Source organism: Lithobates pipiens, unplaced genomic scaffold (assembly GCF_037356315.1).
Source record: "Lithobates pipiens isolate NorthernLeopardFrog02 unplaced genomic scaffold, aLitPip1_a1.2 Scaffold_64, whole genome shotgun sequence".
In the NCBI taxonomy this organism is placed as follows: Eukaryota; Metazoa; Chordata; class Amphibia; order Anura; family Ranidae; genus Lithobates; species Lithobates pipiens.
Window position 1 is genome coordinate 1,886,650 of NW_027507886.1, and position 22,647 is coordinate 1,909,296.

Below are 22,647 nucleotides of genomic sequence, written 5' to 3' on the forward strand. Positions count from 1 at the left end.
TCTTACATTAGTGTCCCCAGTCCCCCTTCTTACTTCAGTATCCTCATTACCCCCCCCCCCCCCCCCCCATTACATCACAGTTCCCCTTTTTACATCAGTGTCCTCAGTCCTCCCTTAACATCACAGTCCACCTTTACTTCAGTGTCCTCAACCCCCCCCCCCCCCCCCCCACACACACACACACACACACACACACACACACCTTTACAGCAAATTCTCCCTCTTTACATTTTAGTCCCTCTTCACATCACACTCTCCTTTTCATATCAGTGTCCTCAGCCCCCCTTCAAATCACAGCCCTTCCCCTTTACATCACACCCCCCTCTTTTACATCACAGCCCCACCTTATATCAAAGTCTCCCCTTTACACAACAGTCGATCTTCGCTTTACATTGCAGCCTCCACTTTACATCAGTATCCTTAGTCCCCTTCTCATCACAGCCCCTCTTCATAGTTCTAACACAGCAAGGCAGAGGCGCAGCAGGTCTGGACAAAGGGCAGGAGCTGACCAACTTTTCTTCTTAACAAGCGGGTAATTAATACTAGGATCATCCTGTGTCCTAGCAACCAATCACCTGCTTGTTAACAAGTGGTTGGGTATAGACAGCTGTCCAAAATTTAGTGATGCCTGGAATAGACTTACATTAAAGATTATTCCATCCATGAAATGATCTTGATATCCTTTATCTTTCTATAAAACAAATATGTGCAGCTCTGGTGGAGATTGCATGTCATGTTCAATTCCTAGTAGAAACCTTTCTATTGGCTTCCAAATAATTTTTTTGTTATGTAATCAAGTTTATCAAAACATAGTTTCACTTTTTAGGATTATTCTCCCATAGATGTGGTTCTTATGCCAATATCTGGCGGATGAACTTTAAAGGGGCTGTAAAGGCAGAAGGTTTTTTAATCTTAATGCATTATATGCACTAAGATAAAAAGCCCTCTGTGTGCAGCAGCCCCCCTCAGCTCCCCTAATATTTACCGGAGCTCCATCTCTGTCCAGCAATGTCCACAAGTGTCCCAGCCGTCTGGGACTTTCCCTCCTGATTGGCTAAGTCTCCCGTTGCTGTCAAAGTCAGTTAGCCGTCCAGGAGAGAGAGATGGGGGGGGGGGGGGGCGAACCACAGCTCTGTGTTTGAATGGACACATAGAGCTGCAGTTCGGCTTGGGTGCCCCCATAGCAAGCTGCTTGCTGTGGGGGCACCCAACAGGTGGGAGGGGCCAAAAGCACAGAAGAGGGACCCGAGAAGAGGAGGATCCAGGCTGCTCTCTGCAAATCCACTGCAACAGTGCAGGTAAGTATAACATGTTTTTTATTTTTTAGAAAAAAACAAGACTTTACAATCACTTTAACACAGAAACAGATAAGCAAATGTAAGTTGTATTAGATAAATAAAACATTCTGTTCTCAACATGTATATCTAAGCTAATAGAGGTAAACATTTGTAACTTGGACTTTATTTTTATTCTTTTTAGATAGTGATCAATGTAAATGGACTTCAGAAAGATTTACAGGAGGAAGGATGGTTCAGACTTAGCCCTGGGAAATCCAAGGCCAGTATGGATGAGTAAGTAACTATCCAGAAAAATATGATTTATTTACATCCACAGTCTTTGCAGTACAAGTGTCCTCCTCCAGTCTTGTCTTGGTGAAGATCCAGGTAGGGGACCCAAACATTGCTGTATAGTTCTCCTAGGAAAGATGGTATCTACACTTTTTTAGGCTTCTTTATCAGAGTAATATCTTTGTGCCTGCTCAGTGATATACTGTTTAGGATTACATCATAACAAAAAAGCACTGAGAGCTCAATGGAGATATTTCTACTAACATCTAAACAAAATAGGAAGTTATTAGACTTTTCTGCTTTCAGGTTGTGCATTTAGATCAGTGTTTTCAAACAATTTTTCAGCCAACCTTTAGAACTGCGTACAATCCTGGGGCACACCAGTCTGAGGGCCCATTCACGCCAGGAGGTGTGTCTAAGCATGCATGCTTTTTTTTTTGCGTGTTCCCACGTGTCACATTTTTTTGTTAAATTTGTTTTTTATTGAAAGAAAAAGAATGTAACATACATTGCACATTATGCAGGTATTAGAACATACTCATAACATATTTACAAATATCAAAACATACAAAAATTAGAATATGTAGATGTCATAGCATGTCGTAGGCACATTAGTGTTCGGGCAGGTAGCTCCGAGACAATTATTTTGTTTCTGGTTGACAACATGGTTTGTCGAGGAACTACCTAGTGTAAGGTAAGAGGTGGCAGGAGGAAATGTGCCTACTGCAGCTAGCATAGGGGGGAAGGAAAGAGAAAAAAAAAAAAGAGGAAAGAGAAGAGAAGAAGGAGAAGATAGAAGAGAGAGAAAAGAAAGAGAGAGAAAAGAAAAGAAAGTGAGCCTAGAAGAGAGCCACCGGTACAAATTCACAATGTGACATTACGGATCATGTGTGTACATTATTTCACAGATACTGGTAGTCGGGGCCATCATGCACATTTCCCGAGACTATGGCCCATTACCTTTCCATAGCCAGCCGTTCCATAGTTTCCAATGTTGTTCAAATGTACGAACATGTCCTTGTCTACATTCCAGTATACGCTCAAATGCGTAGTTATATTGTACCATATTAACCACCTCAAGGAGACTAGGAGCCTGGTTTGTTTTCCACTTTCTAGTGATAAGTAATTTGGCTGCTAAGAGGATATGAGTTACTATTTTACGACAATCAGTTGGAAATTGTTCTATACCGATGTTAAGAATGGCTAGGGCAGCTGTAGGAGGGGTGAGAATACTAGTTATATCTGAGGCCGCGTACACACGGGCGGATTGTCTGCCCAACTAAGTTCGTCAGACAATCCGACAGACAGTCCGTTCAAAATTTGAATGAACGGACTTGACCACACACGATGAGCAGACAGTCCGCTGAAAGCGTGCGTGATGACGTGTACAGCACGTACGACGGGACTAGAAAAACGACGTCCTATACACTGCAATGCAACCTTCGGCCGTGTAAATCCTTTCTGAGCATGCGCCATACTTAGTCCGTCCAACTTGCCTACACACGAGCAGACTGTCCGCTGAAACCAAGTTTGGACGGACAAAATTACGGAAATTCCGTAAGACTTTGTTCGTCAGACAGTCCGCTGAAAAAGTCCGCTGAAGCCCACACACGAGCAGATTGTCCGCTGAAACACGGTTCAGCGGACTAAGTTGGACAGACAATCCGCCCGTGTGTACGCGGCCTGAGATGACACGAAACAACTTGTTCCAAAAGCTTGTCAGGTGTTTGCAGGTCCAGAAAATGTGCATGATCTGTCCCACTCCCCCGCACTCCCTCCAGCATAGTGGGGACTGCGACGGGAGACACTTGGACAATCTATAAGGGGTGAGATACCACCGCAAAGTAATTTTATGGGATAGTTCCCAGTGATTAGCACACTTTGAGGCCTGATACACCGATTTCAAGGCTGCAACCCATTGGGCCCTGGTAAACGAGGACCCCAACTCCGACTCCCATTTTAAGTGTGGAGTAGCCTTTTGAAAAACAAGTTTGTTTTGTAAAAAGTTGTAAAACAATGAAGTTCCCTTTGCTTTGGGATGTTCTGGATTCGTGAAGTATTGCCAACCAGGGGCAAATACTGGCAGTGTTGTCGAGCTCAAAGAAGTGATACAATGTAGGATGCGGATGTATTTATAGTGATCCATGTTAGGTATGCCAAATTCCGCTTGGAGTGATTGGAATGTTTTAGGGGAGTTGTTTAGGAGTAGTTGATCCAAAGCTAAAATGCCTTGATCCCTCCATTTTTGAAGAGACAAGTTAGGGATTAGTAGCTCTAAAACCTCCGTCGGGGTTGAGATAAGGTGTTGTTGCGTCGGAGGTGGGCTAGTTGATATAAAGCTTTTCCAGGCTTCCAAAGAGGCCTGGATAGAGAGAAGCGGTTTGTTAATCAGGCCAGGTTTCCATGAATCGGCTATCAGTAGGTTTACCAGGGCCGAGGTGGAAGTAGCAGCTAATTCAATAGTGGTCCATATATTGGTTACCTCTGGTCGGAACCAGCTTCTAAGTTGGGCCAGCTGCGAGGCTGTCCAATAGTCTTTTAGGTCAACCATACCCATACCACCAGCAAATTTGTGTTTTAACAGCTGGGCATGGGAACTTCTAGGTTTCATGCCTTTCCATATCTGGGCCCTCATCAATCTGTTGAGCGCCATGAAATGGGAAGGTTTGGGAGAATGGGAAATGTTCTGAACAGGTATAGGATTTGTGGAAGTGTAAACATTTTAAAAGCCGCAAGGCGGCCCATCCAAGAAAGTTCATATCTGGTGGAACTGTGGATTTCTCTGGAAAGTTTTTTAATCAGGGAGTAATAGTTAATTTCAGCTAACTGAGTAACATCGGCAGTCAGTTGAATCCCTAAATAAGGGATCTCTCCTGCACTCCATGTGTGTGCAAAAGCTTTTACATAAATCTGGTTCAACACCTATATTGAGGATAAGTGATTTGTTACAGTTAACTTTGTAGTAAGAGATTCTGCTGAAGATATTAAGAAATTGGTGTGTTCCGGCTAGGGACGTTTTTGGTTCTGTCAGAAAGATGATTATGTCGTCCGCGAACTGTAATCTCGGGCGTAGATCTTATTGCCTGTGCCAGGGGTTCTATCAACAGATTGAAGATACTTGGGGATAACGGGCAGCCCTGGCGGGTTCCATTTGTAATCAGGAAGGGGGAGGACAACGTGTTGGATGTGTAGACCCGTGCCGAGGGAGCGGAGTACAGCGCCAGTATGGCCGTCAAGATAGAACCTTTAAAACCAAACTTTTCGAGCGTAGCTCTCATATAACCCCAGTGGATACGGTCGAATGCCTTCTCCGCATCTAAAGAGAGGAGCAGAGAAGGCACCCGACCGGACCCAGCATATTGTAACAAATTAATGACTCTTCTAGTTGCGTCAGAGGCTTGACGCCCCTTCAGAAAACCCGTTTGATCAGGGTTAATGAGGGTGGGTAATATAGACGATAACCTATGTGCGATGATTTTTGCATATAACTTTATATCGGTATTCAGCAAGGATATAGGCCTGTAGTTAGCTAGACAGGCTGGGTCCTTGCCAGGTTTAGGGATGGTTACAACATGAGCCTGTAGCATTTCTGCTGGGAAGGAGGCCGAGGCTGCAGCCGCCGCAAACACCGGAGAGAGATTCGCACTGAGTGTCTCATAAAACTGTTTATAGTAATCATTCGATAGACCATCAGGTCCTGGGAACTTCCCTAAGGGTAGTGACTTAATTGCTTTACAAATTTCGGAAGGGGAAATTGGAGCATTTAGATCCAGTAATTGGTCGTTAGTTAGTTCAGGAAGTTGGAGAGAGGACAGAAAAGACAATATCTCCTCTGGCCTTGGCTGCACAGTCTCAGGGTCTTCTCCTAAGTTATATAGCTTGCTGTAGTAAGCCGCAAAGGCATTGGCAATGCCCTTCGAGTCTAATGTTTTGGTGTTGGAGCAGGGGTCTATTAGATGCTCTATTTTGGAATGTAATTTCTTGGCTTTCAATCTACGTGCTAGGAATTTACCTGCTTTGTTACCCGAGGAGTAGTTGGTCAGTTTGAGGGCTTTAACATTTTTGTCATGCTGTTCTAAAAGCATTGTTCTCAGTGTCGTACGAAGTTTAGACAGTTTTGTAGCTAGGGGCGTGGAGGGATTAGATTTATTGTTGGCCTCCGTCATGCGAATCTCTCTCAGTACCTCATCAAGCAGCTGAAGCCTCTGCCTCTTCATACGTGAACACATTTGAATAAAGATACCCCTGATAAAGGCCTTATGGGCACACCACAGCACAAAGGGATCTGATACAGATGGCGAGTTCAGCCTGAAATATCCCTGGAGGTGTTTCTCAATGGTCGCCACTTGTTGTGGGGAGCTAAAAATCTGAGAGTCAACTCTCCAGAGGTATGCAGGGTTTGGCATGTGCTCCTCCAGGATAGACACAGAGACAGGTGCGTGATCCGACCACGTAATGTCGTGAATACTGGAGGAGGACACCGCCTGTAATAAAACCCTATCCACCAGGATCATATCCAACCGTGAGTACGAGTTGTGGCGCGCTGAGTGGAAGGTAAAGTCTCTTTCTTCAGCATGTTGGCATCTCCACACATTGTACACATCCTCTAAGTGAAATAGGGGTTGGAGTGCTTTAAGTGAACGTGGATGTTTCCCTGTAGTATCTACATCTGGGTCGGCTGTCAGGTTAAAGTCCCCAGAAATAATCAATGCCCCCTTTTTACATTTAGAAATTGTCGAGAACAACCTTCTTGCAAACCTATATTGACGTTCATTTGGTGCATAAGCATTGACAAGTGTAAAAAGTCTACCATTGATATCACAAATGAGAATCAAAAATCTACCATCTGCATCCTGAATAGTGTCATGGAGTTTAAAGGCTATAAGGACTCCTTTCCGCTTACAGGAGGCCGAAGCCGTGAAGACATGGGGGAATTTCTTGTGCGTGAACGTTGGGGAGGCTAAAGCCTGAAAATGAGTTTCCTGTGTGCATTCCAGATCGCTCCCCAACGTAAGGGCCTCTTTCCAAAGGGAGGCACGTTTTGCCGGATGATTTAGTCCTCGTACATTAAAAGATGTTATAGTAATAGGCATGAGAGGGTGTAGAGTACCTTATGTTTGTTGCGATCCAAACTTGGGGACATGTAGATCTGAGACCTTCGAAACTTGTTGGTGTTGTGAGCGTCGTTGTGCCAGGCTATGACCGTAAGACTGTGTGAGGCGACAGGTGATAGGAGGCTGTACATCCGGCTCAGGAAGCTAAAGAGGGAAAAAAAGGAAAGGAAAAAAAAGAAACACAAAAAGAGAACCAAGTCTAATCTTTGTGGTAAAAAGGAAGGAGCGACCGCAAAAGGGGTCTGATTGCAGGTATACTGCACAATATCCATGAGGGAGGAAGGGATTCACGTGGAGAGGCTCCAGTAAGCCGGGGGATGGTGCAGGAAAAGTAAGATCAGATTAGTGGACCAGAGGCGGCGGGGTCTCGATGGATTTGGTGTTTCCTCTTATGCAAAACCACTTGCCAATCTTCTTGGGACTGCTGTGTGGAGTGTTGCTGTCGGGGAATCGGTAACTGTGCAGGGAGGATATCCCATTTACGGAGGAGAGCCAGCCCTTCTTCGAGTGTATTGACCACTGACAAAGTGTTATTTCTGGAGATGACCAGACGAGTAGGATAACCCCAACGATATAAAATGTCATGGTTCCGCAAGGCTTTTGTGATTGTCGGGAGTGACTTCCTCTTCTGCAATGTGTATTGGGATAAGTCAGCAAACAGTTGGAGGTTTGAGAAACGCTCAGGCAGTTGTTCTTTTTTACGGAAACATGCCGCAAGCTGCTCTTTGATGTGAAAGAAGTGGACTCTCATTATCACGTCCCGGGGACATCATCATGAATGAAAGAGGGCTTAGGCAGTCTATGTATCCTGTCAATGATTACTTCTGTGTCAGATACATTAGGGATAGCTGTGCGGATCAGATCACAAGCATATTGATTCAGTTGGCTGACTGAGACTGATTCAGGGACACCTCTGATCTTAAGGTTATTGCGTCTAGCGCGGTCCTCAAGGTCTGCGATTTTAGCAGTGAGCGATTCTATTTGGTCATCCCGGTCGTTATGAGCGTCAATAAGCATGTTGTGTGAAGAAGCATATTCGCCCATTCTGCTTTCTATATGATCCACTCTGTTACCTAGATCAGTCACATCAGCTTGAACTTTAGCCACACATTGTAAAATGTCAGTATTAAGAGAAGCTTGCAGAGAGGATAACATATCTTTTAACACTGTTTCTGAGACAGGCTGGTTCGAGGCAGGTAAGGTATGGAATGAGTCAGGCAGGTCAGTGAGAGCTAAAGCAGGGTTGCGTTCAGGGCTTACCTCTGCCTGTATGGAGTCATCCGACAACCTGGGCTTGCTCTTGGCTGGGCTCTGGGAGAGTGGAGTTGCAGGACCTGGAGATCCTTGCCTCGGGCTAGGAGACTTCCCCGCAGATCCGGAGCTGGGATGCGCTGGGGACGATGCGCTGGAGCCTCCCGGGGAAGATCCGCCGGCGCCATCTTGGCCGCATGTGTGGCGGCGAGGGGGGAAGAAATGGGGGAGCTTCCCCGTACTGACCGTGTCTCGCCTCCTCCTTCCCATCCCGGGGTGATCTCCGCAGCTGTCGGGTGGAGTATTTGGCTTTGGGTCGCCGGTTCGCCGCCTCTGTCCGTGCTAATCCTCGACTGTGTAGACGAGCTACAGGCTCAGGCTTCCATTCAGCCGCGCTGGATGCAAGCATACACATATTTGCTAAATGTGTGGGAGTGTCGTTAAGAATTAAAGGCACCCACGCATGACTGCATAAGGCAGCACATTTTTGTGTGGTATGGGAAAACATGCACTTTTGCATGTGTTAGCGCACTGCACCTGGTGTGAACAAGTCTTAAAATGTCTTTGAAGCAGAGTTCAGTGAGCTTAGATTTCAACTCTTCTCCCCCCAAATACCCCCTGCTAGCACACCCCCCCCTACAAATTCCTCCACCTAGCACAAATCCCCTCTTCTAACACAAACCCTGCCCCCCTCCTCCAAGCACAACCCCCAGATCCCCCCTCCTAGCACAAATCCCCCCTCCTACTGCTTGTACAGGAGCAGTGAGAGGAGGAGATGTGGGCAGTAACCAAACCCTGCACACTGAGCTGTGAGAAAGACTCTGTGTTAACTCCAATGCACAGATATGCCCTGGCAGCCCCCCTGCTGCTATCAGTAGTAAACAAAACAGACATTATCGGTTGGTAGCACACGAGCGGGTGGCCCACACAGCTTTCTGTTTTGCCAACAATAGTACTGATAGTGCAGGTGGGGAGGAGAGAGCTGGAAGGAGGTCTGGGTTGTGCTTTCTTTGCCCTCTGTGCACGGGTATTAACATAGGGTCATGCTCAGACTGGGATGTTACCACAGCACCCTTGATAACTCTTTGTGGCACCCCAGTTGAAAAACACTAGCTTGCATAACACTTATTGACAACTAGGGTACTTTCACATTGACCCACTGCAGCTTGGCTGCAGCGCAGGGTACCCATGGTTTTCATGCACGTTACATGCAGTTTCCAATAGGGTTCTTTTAGGTCTTGCTTTTTTGGTGCTTTTTCCGAAAGCTCGCCAAAAGTCCTACATACTGCATTTTTGGTGAGTTTTCAGTAAATGCAGCAAAAAAGCAGAACATAATAGAAGTCTATGGGAAACCACATATAACGTGCATGAAAACCACAGGTACCCTGAGCAGCACCCACAGTGTGGCCAAGGCCCATCAATACCACGTATATGGTATAATCATGTGAAACATATTAATGAAAGTATATATAATATAATGTAATTAAAATCAATGAATTCAAATACTACGTACAAATGTGGTAAAATCACCATGCCTGCAATTAGTGGGATTAAATGTCAATATCCAATTGTGCTAAAATTAAATTTCTATCATCACAAACATTTTTGTACCTCCAGGAGCTCATATGAAGCCCACTGAACAGTTTCTCTTCTTTTTACCACCTCCTTCACACACTTGCATATGCCTCCCTATCTACACGGACAGAAGAGGACCAACCAACACATCCCAAAAACCACTAGAGCGTATCCCAGACAGCTGCGTGGGCCCGACTTGTCCTTAGCAACTGATGTTATCATCGGTTGGCAGGAAGCAGTGGCTTCATGCAAGCTTGACAGACCGGACGGCACTGCTGCAATAAAAAAAATGGCTTAATGGCTGGTATAGAAGTAGGCTTTACTAGGATGCCTGCCTCAGTTGGGGAAATGTTGGTAATTTTGCCATGGCACCTCGGTTGAGAAACTCTGATTTAGATACTGTCCCATGCACATGTGAATGAGGTATAGGTTCAGCCTCTCTGGCTTCCTAATTATACTGCGTGATTATTGTTATAAACATTAAAAACAAAATGAGATTTTAGAGGAGCATACTGGTTTTGTATATAGAACTCATACTGACCTATAACCTTCTGATCGGTTCCCTGTACATTTGTTGAGCAGCAGTCTTTATTTCAGGCCATATCTAGACCTGCATCAAGTTCTAACTATGCCCTCTGCAACCTCTATTGCTTTATCACTGCTGCCAAATACATATTGGATTCTATCCAATATAAAATCAGTCACTAGCAAAGAACACACAATAGCACCCAGCTTTGTATTTTAACCTGCAAAAATTAGCACCTGTATATGCTGTATTCTCTTGTGTAAAGACGCTGCATGCAACATGCATTAGATATTTTAGTTACTTGATCCTCTGTTTTATACAATTAGGCTGATTGTATTATAATCCTGAGTGTTTGCCCAGTCTTCCGTTTTGGAAAAAGTGTACTGCTTCATGAGTCACTAAGTCTTTGGAAAGTTTCCTCAGCCATGAAAATGTCAAACCTTTTGATTACTTTAAGTAATACTTAAACTGCACAGGAAGCTTGCAAAATCTATACATTCAGGTCTATTTTTAGTATATCTGTAAACTTGTTATATAAGAGATATTTAGAATAGAAGAGAATGATTCTAAAGTGCTGCCTACACTAATTCAACAGTTTGTGAATTTGAAAAAAAAAAGAGAGAGAGAAAGTATTGTGTAATGGGAAATGGAGATATCCCCACGGAGTTTTAAATGTCAACATTTGCTACTTTGGAACAACACATTATTGATATATGTTGTCTCTCAAGGTTGTGACATTTGTAAAAAGATACAAATTCAGTACTCACAGCAATCAATCAGAAACTTTACTGGTCTGGTAAAGTAAATACTGATTGCTTGCAACAAGTTGCTGCACTTTGCTTCTGGCACAATTTATTGGAAAAAGTTAGAATGTTGTTTCTGCTAAAATTCATTTTAGCTAAAACTAATATTTGCAGACTCAACCATTGTGTGTTATCGCAACTTCGGTGACCAGATCTCTGTAAATTCCCAGGTTACCTACTTACTAAAGTTAGGTTAATTTATATTTTGGAGAATAGGGCAGATAAAATTAGGCACAAAGGAGTCTGGAACAGAGCTAGAAGTTGGGTAATTCAGCCCAGTATATGGGGACATAATAAACTGCATATTGCAGGGATATGCAATTAGTGGACCTCCAGCTGTTGCAAAACTACAAGTCTCATGAGGCATAGCTGATTGCATTATTGGCTGCAATGCTCAACACTCTCACTAGGTGTCAGTGTACTTTGTGGTATATGGTAATGACTCTGTTGTTACTTAAAATGTGTAATGCCCTGTACACACGGTCGGATTTTCTGATGGAAAATGCGTGATCGGATCGTGTTGTCGGAAAATCCGACCGTGTGTGGGCTCCATCTGACTTTTTCCATCGGAATTTCCGACACACAAAGTTTGAGAGCTGGATCGAAAATTTTCCGACAACAAAATCCGATCGTTTAAATTCCGATCGTGTGTAGACAATTCCGACGGACAAAGTGCCACGCATGCTCAGAATAAATTACGAGACAAAAGCTATTGGCTACTGGCCTCTTTATAGTCCCGTCGTACGTGGTTTACGGCACCTTGTTCTGAACGATCAGATTTTCCGACAACTTGGTGCGACCGTGTGTATTCAAGACAAGTTTGGGCTAAAATCTGTCAGAAAAAAATCAAACGGATTTTGTCATCGGAATGTCCGACCGTGTGTACAGGGCATTATTCTTTCCTGCAGTGCTTGATACTATGTTGCAAGAAGCAGTTGCTAATGTTTAACTATTCCCTTGCTGATTTACTTCCCCAGTATATGTAAACTCAATCACTACAATCTTACAAAAGTTTAAAGTGGTATTAAATACAAAATCCAAAATGTACTATATTGAAGCTTGCCAAACATTAGGTGTGATGGCTGTATTGTTTATTCCTTTCTTACATTTGATCTGGTCAGTAATACACCTCCTGTATTAGAGTGCCCCCCACTCTGAAAGAAGGAACAAAGGGGCACCTTTGGACAGCAGCATTGTCAGTCTGCGGGGAGGGGAGTGTTAGATATACTAGCAGATTTGAATGCACTAACAAAAGTCAACCTCCAGCTCACACTATAAGCAGCTACAGAAAACTTTTTTTTTTTACACAAATAAATAAAAATGTATCATTATAACCGCTTCAGACCCAGAAGATTTTCCTGCTTAATGACTGGGCAATTTTTTGACATACGGCACTGCGTCATTTTAACTGGCAATTGCACGATCATGCGATGTTGTACCCAAACAAAATTGATGTCCCTTTTTCCCACAAATAGAGATTTCTTTTGGTGGTATTTGATCACCTCTGCGCTTTTTATTTTTTGCTCTATATCCCAAAAAAGCAACAATTTTAAAAATAAAAACACAACATTTTTTACTTTTTGCTATAATAACTATCCCAATAAAAAAAAATGTCTTCCTCAGTTTAGGCTGATATATATTCTTCTACATATTTTTGGTAAAAAATTGCAATAAACGTATATTGATTGGTTTAGGCAAAAGTTATAGCATCTTCAAAATAGGAGATAGATTTATGGTATTTTTTTTTTTTACTAGTAATGTAGGTGATCTGCGATTTTTATCGGGGACTGCAACATTGCAACAGACTCATCTGACACTTTTGACACTTTTTTGGGACCAGTGACATTTATACAGCGATCCGTGCTATAAAAATGCACTGATTATTGTATAAATGCCACTGGCAGTGAAGGGGTTAACACTAGGGGGCAATCAAGGGGTTAACCGTGTTACCTAGGTGTGTTCTAACTGTGAAGTGGAATGTGGTTGACTAGAGGAGAAGAGAGATCGTTGTTCCTACTTAGTAGGAACACATGATCTGTCTCCTCTCCTCTGACATAAGTGAGATTTGTGTGTTTACACACACAGATCCTTGTTCTCACTCTGTCACAAGCAATCGTGGGTGCCCTATGGTCATCGTGCCTGCTGAGCACTCGCATTGGCTTCGGGGACATGCTTCAGGCGCGCGTGCCTCCCAGCATCTTAAAGAGCCAATAGACAGCTACGATGGCTCGCCCCTGCGCCAACCTGCCAAAGTATAACTGCAGCCGCTGGCCTGGAAGTGGTTAAGTACCCTGTCAGTGTTAGGTGGTTTGTAACTGATATATTCTGGTGGAGAGCTTGTACTTTTTTTTTTTTTTTTAAAACAGACTTACTGATTGGATTACTAAATGAAAATAAAAGAGAGCCTAAAAACAGAAAACGAATACAGCCATCACATGTAGGAATTGTTAAGCTTCAATATAATAAATGTTTGCTTTTGGATTTAGTACCACTTTAAACATATAAGTATAATTTAAAAAGTAATTTCCAATATGTTTAAATCTAAAACATTCATTAAATAGTAATGGATGATCCTGTTCACACACTTCCTGTTAAAGGAAGACAACAGTCTGTCCCTGTATCCCAATTACCTGCCTAGTTTGTAAAAAGTGACCTTGTCAGCACCACCCAGCTAAACAAAATTTGAATCAACTTCTGTTGCTTGTGCCTGGTGAAAAATTGCCATTTGAACAATGACTGCACCCAATCAGATGCTGTCACTGTGGTTGTATTCAGTAGCCACAGACATCACCAGCTGCTGAATACGGTAGCTGACAGGGAAGATTCATTCATTCAAGTTGCTTAGCTTTGATGGAGGAATGTATAAGATTTTTCTTGTTCAGAGAATTTTTTGCATGTAAAGTCTCGTACACACTATCGGATTGTTGGCCAACAAAGTGTCAGACTTTTGTCTGAAGGGCGTGTGCCAGGAACTTGTCTTGCATACAACGGTACACAATTGTCTGCCAACAAACACGAACGTAGTGACGTACTACGAGGAATTTCAGCTCTTGAGTGCCACCCTTTGGGCACCTTTTACTAATGTTGTGTTTAGTGAGCATTGATTCTGAGAGGAAAATCTGACAACAGACCGTTGTCCACGAAAATTTACTAGCCTACCATCTAGGGCTGCAACTAACGATTATTTTTATAATCGATTAGTTGGCCGTTTATTGTTTCTTTTAATCCGTTAATAACCTTAAAAATTAATTTTGCTGCATTTTTACATATTTTTTGGCCCAATTTGTTGGGCAGACTAAAAAAACACAAATTGCAGCAAAAGCGCATTATTGTATGCCTTTCTGCAGCTTCTCCATTGAAGTATATTGAACCAAAAAAACAAAATAGCACAGTTTTGCGTTAAAAAAAAAGTCCTTGTCTTTTCCAAATACGCAGCAGCTGAAAAGATCATGCATGTGAACGTGGCCCATAGGTAACCATGTAAATGAACTGTAGTGCGTTTCTGCAAAAAGCACCAAAAAACAAAGAGGTGTGACCCAGGCCTGAGATGTTTAGTAACATAATGGGGTTAAAAAAACTAAAATTAGTGCAAAAAGAGCAAATAATCGCTACTGTAAGGGGTTCATGTTTTACTATGGGACAGTGAAAGTAATATTTACAGTAGCTATTTGCTCTTTTTGTACTATAAAGGGCTAATTTTAGTTTTTTTCTAACCCTATTATGTTAGTGGCCGATTAATCGATTATGAAAATAGTAATCGATTAATTTCATAATCGATTAGCTGTTTCGGCCCTACTGCCATCCAACATTTGTTGAACAACAATTGTCTGATGGAGTGTACTTTAGGATTTTAGGCAAACAGTCTGTCATCACAGAATTCCCTTCCAAAAATCCGATCGTGTGTACCAGGCTTATGGCTTAACTTCAACTTGGAGCTCAGGCAAACTAGCACCCAAGACCCCCCCACCCCCAAGAAGTGAGCTCATTCACAGCCAGTAATGGTCAAAGGTGAATATAGCATTCATAGATCAAGGATTAACTCTAGTTATCTGTTTAGGTGAGCTGTGCGCAGACAGGAGCATATGTCTTCATTAGACTATACTCTATCACGGAATCCCAGTGTCCGTACTCTAGCTGCCATTGTAGCGTTTAATTTGCTGTCGCTAGGGTGTGTGTCTGTGCGATCCTTGATGTATCTCATATCCTGTTCTTGTTTTTTGCTTATTATCCTATCCCTAGAGTGTTCTCAATTTCTCAGTCACTAATCTAGTTCCTGTTTGTGTATTCTTGACTCTGTCTTATAGTTTGTTTCACTCCTGGATCCTGTTTGTTCTCAGTCTGTCTAGACCCTGTTACTTTCCTTTTCCTAAAATCCCTGATACTACTTATAATTAACTCTGACCGGTTGTACTCCTTGGATTTAATCGCTAAGGCCCCAATCTTACCTGTGCATCTTGCTAATGTGCGTTTTTTCAGCACGTTTTTCATGCGACAGTATAAGGAAGTCAATTTACTTAAATGTATAAAAGCAATCTTTTCAAATGAGTGCAATGAATCAACACAAGTATAGCATATTAAATGAAGAAAAGAAAGAAAATCAAAAAAAAAAAAGTAATAATAGTCCCTCATAAATCCAAACTGCTGAAGAAATCAGATGTAGAAAAACCCCTCCAATCCAAAATACAGGACACTCCGGTGTGCCTCCATTGTTAGGACCAGTTCACTCCACATATAAGGAGCACCTTGAGCACTGAAGCACCTTGAATGGAAATTTCCTTAAGCACTGAGCACTTTGTCACTATCAATTACATATGGACTTTTTTTTGAGTAACTTTTTTTGATGGACTTTTATCATATATATATATATATATATATATATATATATTCTATCCAATATTTTTTTTTATTTGCACTTTTCACATTTGATTTAAAAGCATCAGCAATTTTTTGTTGTTTTATTCATAAATTTGTGTTTGCATTGAATTATGTATGATTTAAGTGTCAGCACATACATATTTGTTTTTACACTTGCACTTTTTCATGAAATGGTCACTTATTGTTTTTGAGATTTAAAGGCATAGTGCACCAATTGTTTTCTCATATTATTTATTGGCCCAGTATTCGGGTTCCTTAATTTGCAGCAGATCATATTATTTTCTTTGGCTGAGTGCAAGAACATATCTATTTATTAATAAATAAAATGCTAGCCAGTCACAAAGTTAAAAGTTCAAATAAGCGCTTAAAGATAAAAAGTAAATATATAAAAGTGTATCCTCGTTTGGGCTTATGTAGTGACGTAACCAGCGTAAGCTTAACCCTAGGCGGAGCTTACGGTTGGGACGTCACCACGCACGCCCTAGGCGGAGCTTATGCTCGTGGCATCACCATGCATGCCCATACCAGGATACAGTCGGATCTAATCCTGGGATCGGTACTTTTTATATTTGTGCTTTCAACATTGTGAGTGGCTAGCTTTTTATTTATTAAAAAATTGGTACCGTATATACTCGAGTATAGGCCGACCCGAATATAAGCCGAGGCCCCCAATTTACCCCCAAAAAAACTGGCAAACTTATTGACTCGTGTATAAGCCGAGGGTGAGACATGCCTGTCCATCCCTGTGTGTGTGTCCGTCCCTGTGTGTCCGTCCATCCCTGTGTGTGTGTGTGTCCATCCATCCATCCATCCCTGTGTGTGTGTGTGTCCATCCATCCATCCATCCCTGTGTGTGTGTGTCTCCATCCATCCATCCATCCATCCCTGTGTGTGTGTGTGTCTCCATCCATCCATCCATCCCTGTGTGTGTGTGTGTCTCCATCCATCCCTGTGTGTGTGTGTGTCTCCATCCATCCATCCATCCATCCCTGTGTGTGTGTGTGTCTCCATCCATCCATCCATCCCTGTGTGTGTGTGTCTCCATCCATCCATCCCTGTGTGTGTGTGTCCGTGTGTGTGTGTGTGTGTGTGTGTGTGTGTGTGTGTGTGTGTGTGTGTGTGTGTGTCCAGCCTACCTGTGTCCCGAGCCTCCGTCCCGTGCCTTGCCTCCTTGCCTCCGTCCCGTGCCGTGCCTTGCCTCCTTGCCTCCGTCCCGTGCCGTGCCTTGCCTCCGTCCCGTGTCGTGCCTTGCCTCCGTCCCGTCCCGTGCCGTGCCTTGCCTTGCCTCCGTCCCGTGCCTTGCCAGGATCGCCGCTCTTCGTCGGCGCCTCGGCGGACATACTACAATTCGAAAGCCGCGCCTCCGCCTTCGCCTGTGATAGGCGGAACACTGAATTTCCCAGCAGCCTGTGTTCCGCCTATCACGGACATCGTCTCATCCTCGTACTACGGATGAGGATGAGACGATGTCCGTGATAGGCGGAACACAGGCTGCTGGGAAATTCAGTGTTCCGCCTATCACAGGCGGAGGCGGAGGCGCGGCTTTCGAATTGTAGTATGTCCGCCGTCTGTCTGCTCGATACGCTGATCGAGCAGTCAGACGGCGATGACTCGAGTATAAGCCGAGGGGGGCACTTTCAGCCTCAAAAAAGAGGCTGAAAATCTCGGCTTATACTCGAGTATATACGGTATACAGTTTTACGACATGTGGGTTCTCAGTTCTTTTCTTTTGTATATCATGATGGAACACCTTATGTTGCTGATTGGGAGACTCTAGTGACCATTGGTAGAGCCATGTTGGAGAAACTGGTTCCTTTTACAAATTGCCTATCAACCGATACAGCCTTTTTGACTCTTTACAAGTAAAGGGTCCACATGTTTTGGTAAGAGTCCATTCTGTCTAAAGGTGGATGCACACCTGGGTGTCCTATATTTAGGATTGGAGTGATTTTTCCACATCTGATTTCTTCACCATTTTGGACTTCTTTATGAATATTATTACATCTATTTATTTTAGTTTTTTCTTTCTTTTATTCATTTAATATGTTATACTTGTGTTGATTTATTGCACTCATTTTTTTAGAGCAGTAAAGATTGTTTTATATATTTGTTTGTAATTTTTTCTGATTGCTTTTGCCAGCTACTTCTTTTAAATCTGCCAGTGCGATATCTGCTTGTTTACAACATTTACTTGAATGGGCTGCCCAACTCATGTCAAATTTGCGAAAGAAGCTCCTGCATCCTTTTGGGAGGGGAATGTTTTTTTACCGTGTGTTTTCTTACCATGTTTGGGGTGCCAATAACAGTTACTGGTACTGCAGGAGTGGCACGCATGTTCCTGGAACACCTGCAAAAACACACATTTCTGTGCATGTTCCTGGAATGCGCAGGTATTAATGGAGCCTTAACTTGACCTTTATAGAATGCCTCCTGATCTGATGGCTTTATTACTGACTATGTCCCTGCCTCACACACTGTGTTGGATATTTGTGTATTTCTATCCCTGGCAGCTCTTCTTGACCACTCGACCACATACTTTGTTGCTGGCTTTAAATGGAGAATGGTGACATGTGAAAGTCTAATAACCTGCCACTCAACCACTTTAGCTCTTGCACTTCTTTACCCCTTATGGACCTGATGAAGTTTTACAATTAAGATAATGCAGTAATACATACAATGAATTGAAAAAAGAGCTGCGCCAAATTATAAAAACACATCAATAAACTAAAACTATAAAGTAAAGTCCATGAAGAGTATATTGTTATTCAAGAAGGCAAAGCAGTCGCACCACGGTGATTCACACTTCCTTATTACTATTGTGCCCAGCCACCGACAAAAGAGTGCGCTTACCAGACGGTAAAAGCACAGGAGCGTTTATGATCCCAAACCACTTTTTTATTATTTTTTATTATTTGGCGCAGCTCTTTTTTCAATTTTTTTTCTACTTTTTTTGTGTGTGTATCCCACAGTGGAACAGCAGCCTTACACATTTTTCGTATATTCATTTGTAAGAAAAAAATAGTTTTTTAGTTGTGTTTAATTCTAGAATTAATTTTTGGGATATTCATTTGATAATATATTTTTTATTGCCTGATAAGTAGAAAAAAGAAAATCCCCCCTTTTTTTCTGTTCTCAGCGCGGTTTTATTTATTTTTTCAATACATACAATGATTTGTTTTTATTTTTTATTTTATTGGGTTGGAGGGGTGTTGTCTTTGGCATTCATTTTACATTTCTTGCAAAAATATTTTTATTTTTGATGTGATTTATGGACATTTGCAGCAATAGTTTTTTTTTCATCAGTGTTTTAAAATAAGTAGTGTAATGCCCTGTACACACGATCGGACTATCCGACAACAAAACCGTGGAATTTTGTTTTGGCTCCAACTTGTCTTGAATACACACGGTCACACAAATGTTGGCCAACAATTACAAACGTAGTGATGCACAAGACATACGGCGAGCCGATAAAAAGGAAGTTCAATAGTCATGTTATCTCTCTATTACGAATGCTAGTTTTACAAGACCGAGTGCTTCCGGCTTGTACTTGATTCCAAGCATGCAGGGACTTTTGGGGCGATGGACTTGTGTACACACGATCATAAAGTCCGACAACAAAAAATTGTTGGCGGAAAATTTGAGAACCTGCTAGCCAACATTTGTTGGTGGAAAGTCTGACAGCAAATGTTTGATGGAGCATACACACGGTTGGACTTTCCGCCAACAAGCTCACATACATTTGTTGTAGTAGATAAATGTATACATTTTATTCTATAATGCTTTTCCTTTATAATGAAATTAAAATGATTTTTCTAGTATAAAGCATGGCAAAGTTATTTGCAAAATTTAAAAAAAATTTACTTTTTTTCACAATTTGCACCAATCTTTAACCAATCTTCAGTGCAATACTGAATAAAATAAACAAAATGAATGAAAACCAAAAACCTTTTGATATTAATGGTAGAAAGGAATAGAAATAGAAATAAAAGCTAAGGTGAGAAGGGGAGCATGTAGATTAGGGCTAATTATAGATAACAAAGTGTTAATTAGGTGGTTAAAAAGAAATACATTTTATTAAAAAAATAATAACCAACACTATAGTGGCTGAATTTTGACAGCCACTCTTGCTATGTGATGCATAGCCCTGGCTGTCATTTTTATAGCTGAAAATTGTTGGTATTTGCAGTGGGTGCTGTGTGTAAATGTTCCTCTCTTTTTTTTTTTTTAATCCTTTACTTTTTATTAAATTTCAAATTGACAAACTGAACAAGATACATTATTAAAATGTTATACAACAGGTAGTACAAATTAGAAAAAAGCTTTTATTATTTACATACCTTCCTTTCTACCCGCTTAACCCTCCCAAATCCATTACCCTACTACACACCTTCTAGTCTCAAATTATGCCAGTCAAGTTACTCGTTGGTTAATACCAAAGAAAAAAAAAAGACAGAGACAGAAAAGGCCCAAATTTTACCCCGAGGTATAGGTGGGAAAAGAGCGGGTGGGGTGACAACGGTGGGGGAATTCTACCTTCCTCAAGGCTTCCTAGAAGGCAAATCTTAGCCTCGGGTTTCAATGTAGTCTTAAAGATTTTATTTATCCTCTCCACTATTTCTATCCAATATCTAAATAACTTTGGACATTTCCACACCATATGGATAAGATCTCCTGTCGCCTTACATCTAGGGCATTCATCATTAGACTTCCTACCAAATTTAAACATTTTTGGAGGGTGTAATAAGCTCTATAAATAAGAAACAAATGGGAAACCCTCTGTGAGGGTGATATCGAAACCAGGCTTCCCTGTTCTAGTATCTTATCCCACTGTTCTAGGGTTATTGGCCCTATATCTCGCACCCACTCCATTCTGCTCTTATAGAGTCCCTTTCCGCTCATAATTCTATCTCCCAGACTAACATATAGCTTGGAAATTACACCTTTCATTGGACCAAGTTTAATTATTTTTTGGAGAAAAGGAGTCTTTACCCATTCAATGGTTAAGGACCTAAATTGGGCTTGAATTCCATGTCTAATCTGTAGATATTTATAGAACGCCTTCCTTGATTCCCTGTCTTTCCCATTCTCGAGGTCTTTCTATACCTGTTATTTCAGCTAAGTTTTTATTATTCCATAGAGTTACCCCATTATATCCCATTAGCGCCTTTGTTGCCTACCATGCTCTACTCATTAAATCAATCGTCGGACACCTATGGATAAATGAGTCTGCTTCCAACACCTCTACTAATAAATTATGGGGGGGCTCCCATTAACACCATTCTATTACAGGGGCTCTCCCCCCCTAGAATTCCACCACCCATCAAGTGCTGGAGCTGGGCTGACAAGAAAAATAGTCTTGGATGTGGTATCACCAGCCCTCCCTCCCTAACAGGGAGCTGCATTGTTTGCAAACTAATCCGGGCTTGGCCCTTCTTCCAAATTAAATCCCTAAATAGGGATTCAATCTTCTTAAACCATTTCTGGCTAATCCAGATTGGAGAGTTATGGAGAATATACAGCATTTGTGGGAGCCAAATCATCTTAATTAGATTGCAGCACCCTGCCACAGAAAGAGGGAGGCGACACCAAATATCTAACTTTTGTTTCTATTTCAACAATGTTGGTACTAAATTATCATTGATATAGCAATTTACATCGCTAGAGATCCAAACACCCAAATATTTTAACTTGGTTACCACATCCAAGGAGGGGATTATAAGCAATGGCTGACTTGTTCCAATTAATAACCAGGCCAGAGTGTTGTCCGAACTCCCCCACCATACGTATCACAGTATTAAGTGAAGAATTAATATCTCCAATGAAAAACAAGTCGTCATCAGCAAACAGGGCAATTTTGTCTTCTTTTAACTGGCGCCATAATCCCTGGATATCCGAACGTGATCTCGTCATGATCGCCAGTGGTTCCATTGCCAGAACAAAAAAGAGGAGAGACGGGGGACATCCATGTCTCGTCCCTCTCTCCAACTGGAATGTCTCAGGATATTCACTCCCAATCCTAATTTTTTGCTCTAGGCTCATTATAGAGCAATTTTACCCATTTAATAAAAAAGGGACCAAAGCCAAATCGCTCCAGCACCAACCATAGATAGCCCCTTGGAGCTTACATTATCAGTTGGAATTTGCATGTTTAAAAAAACTCTTCTAATGTTGGTGCTAGTTGATCTGTTGGAGATGAAACCTGACTAGTCAGGATGTATTAACTTGTGTATGCATTTATTTAAACGGGTCGTCAGGACTTTGGCCAGGATTTTAACATCAGAGCATAGCAATGAAATTGGGCGATACGAGGATACTTCCTGTTGATCTTTCCCCTCTTTAAGTATTAATGTAATATTGGCTTCCAACATTGAGGTGGGAAGTTTACTGCTCTCTAGTGCCCATCTCAGTGTTTCCAGCAACTCTGGTAGCAATACTTCTCCATAGCGCTTGTATATTTCCATTGGAAGCCCATCGGGACATGGAGATTTTTTATTGGGCATTGCTGCCACTGCCCATTTTAGCTCTTCTACAGTCACTGGCACCTCCATATCCATTTTGTCATTTTCTGACAGGGTTGGGATTGTTATTTGTTGTAGAAAATCAACCACTGTTGACCCACCCCCTCTGGTAGATTAATATAAGGACTTATAATAATCGCCAAATACATTCATTATCTCTGTTGGATCAGTGGTGAGATCCCCGTTTAACATCCTAATTGCCAGAATCACAGAAGGGGTGTTGATAGTTTTAACCAGAAGGGAGATATAGGCTTGCTGTTTGTCTAGCCATTCCCTCTGCCTGTCAGGTGTCGGACCTTCAACATAGCACCTCTCGGCTTGAGCTTCCTCATTCCTGATTTCCCTCTCCCGCTCCCTCGTCTTCCTCTTAATTATTGCCACCTGTTGAATTAATAGACCTCTAAGCTAGGCCTTTAA

The 22,647-nt window shown here is 42.1% G+C and overlaps 1 protein-coding gene across 4 annotated transcripts in view; it reads left to right on the forward strand.

Annotated features, from left to right (window-relative positions):
• LOC143958914 (ras GTPase-activating protein 4-like) overlaps positions 1–22,647 on the forward strand; it is a 239,161-nt gene that overhangs the window by 153,355 nt on the left and 63,159 nt on the right. For all 4 annotated transcript variants that reach the window (XR_013270144.1, XM_077467902.1, XM_077467900.1 and 1 more), the window contains exon 8: positions 1,480–1,571. Coding sequence is in view for 3 of the 4 variants with exons in the window: in XM_077467902.1 (XP_077324028.1) it covers positions 1,480–1,571 (92 nt within the window). In the remaining variant the exon portion in view is untranslated. The remainder of the gene's footprint in view (positions 1–1,479; positions 1,572–22,647) is intronic.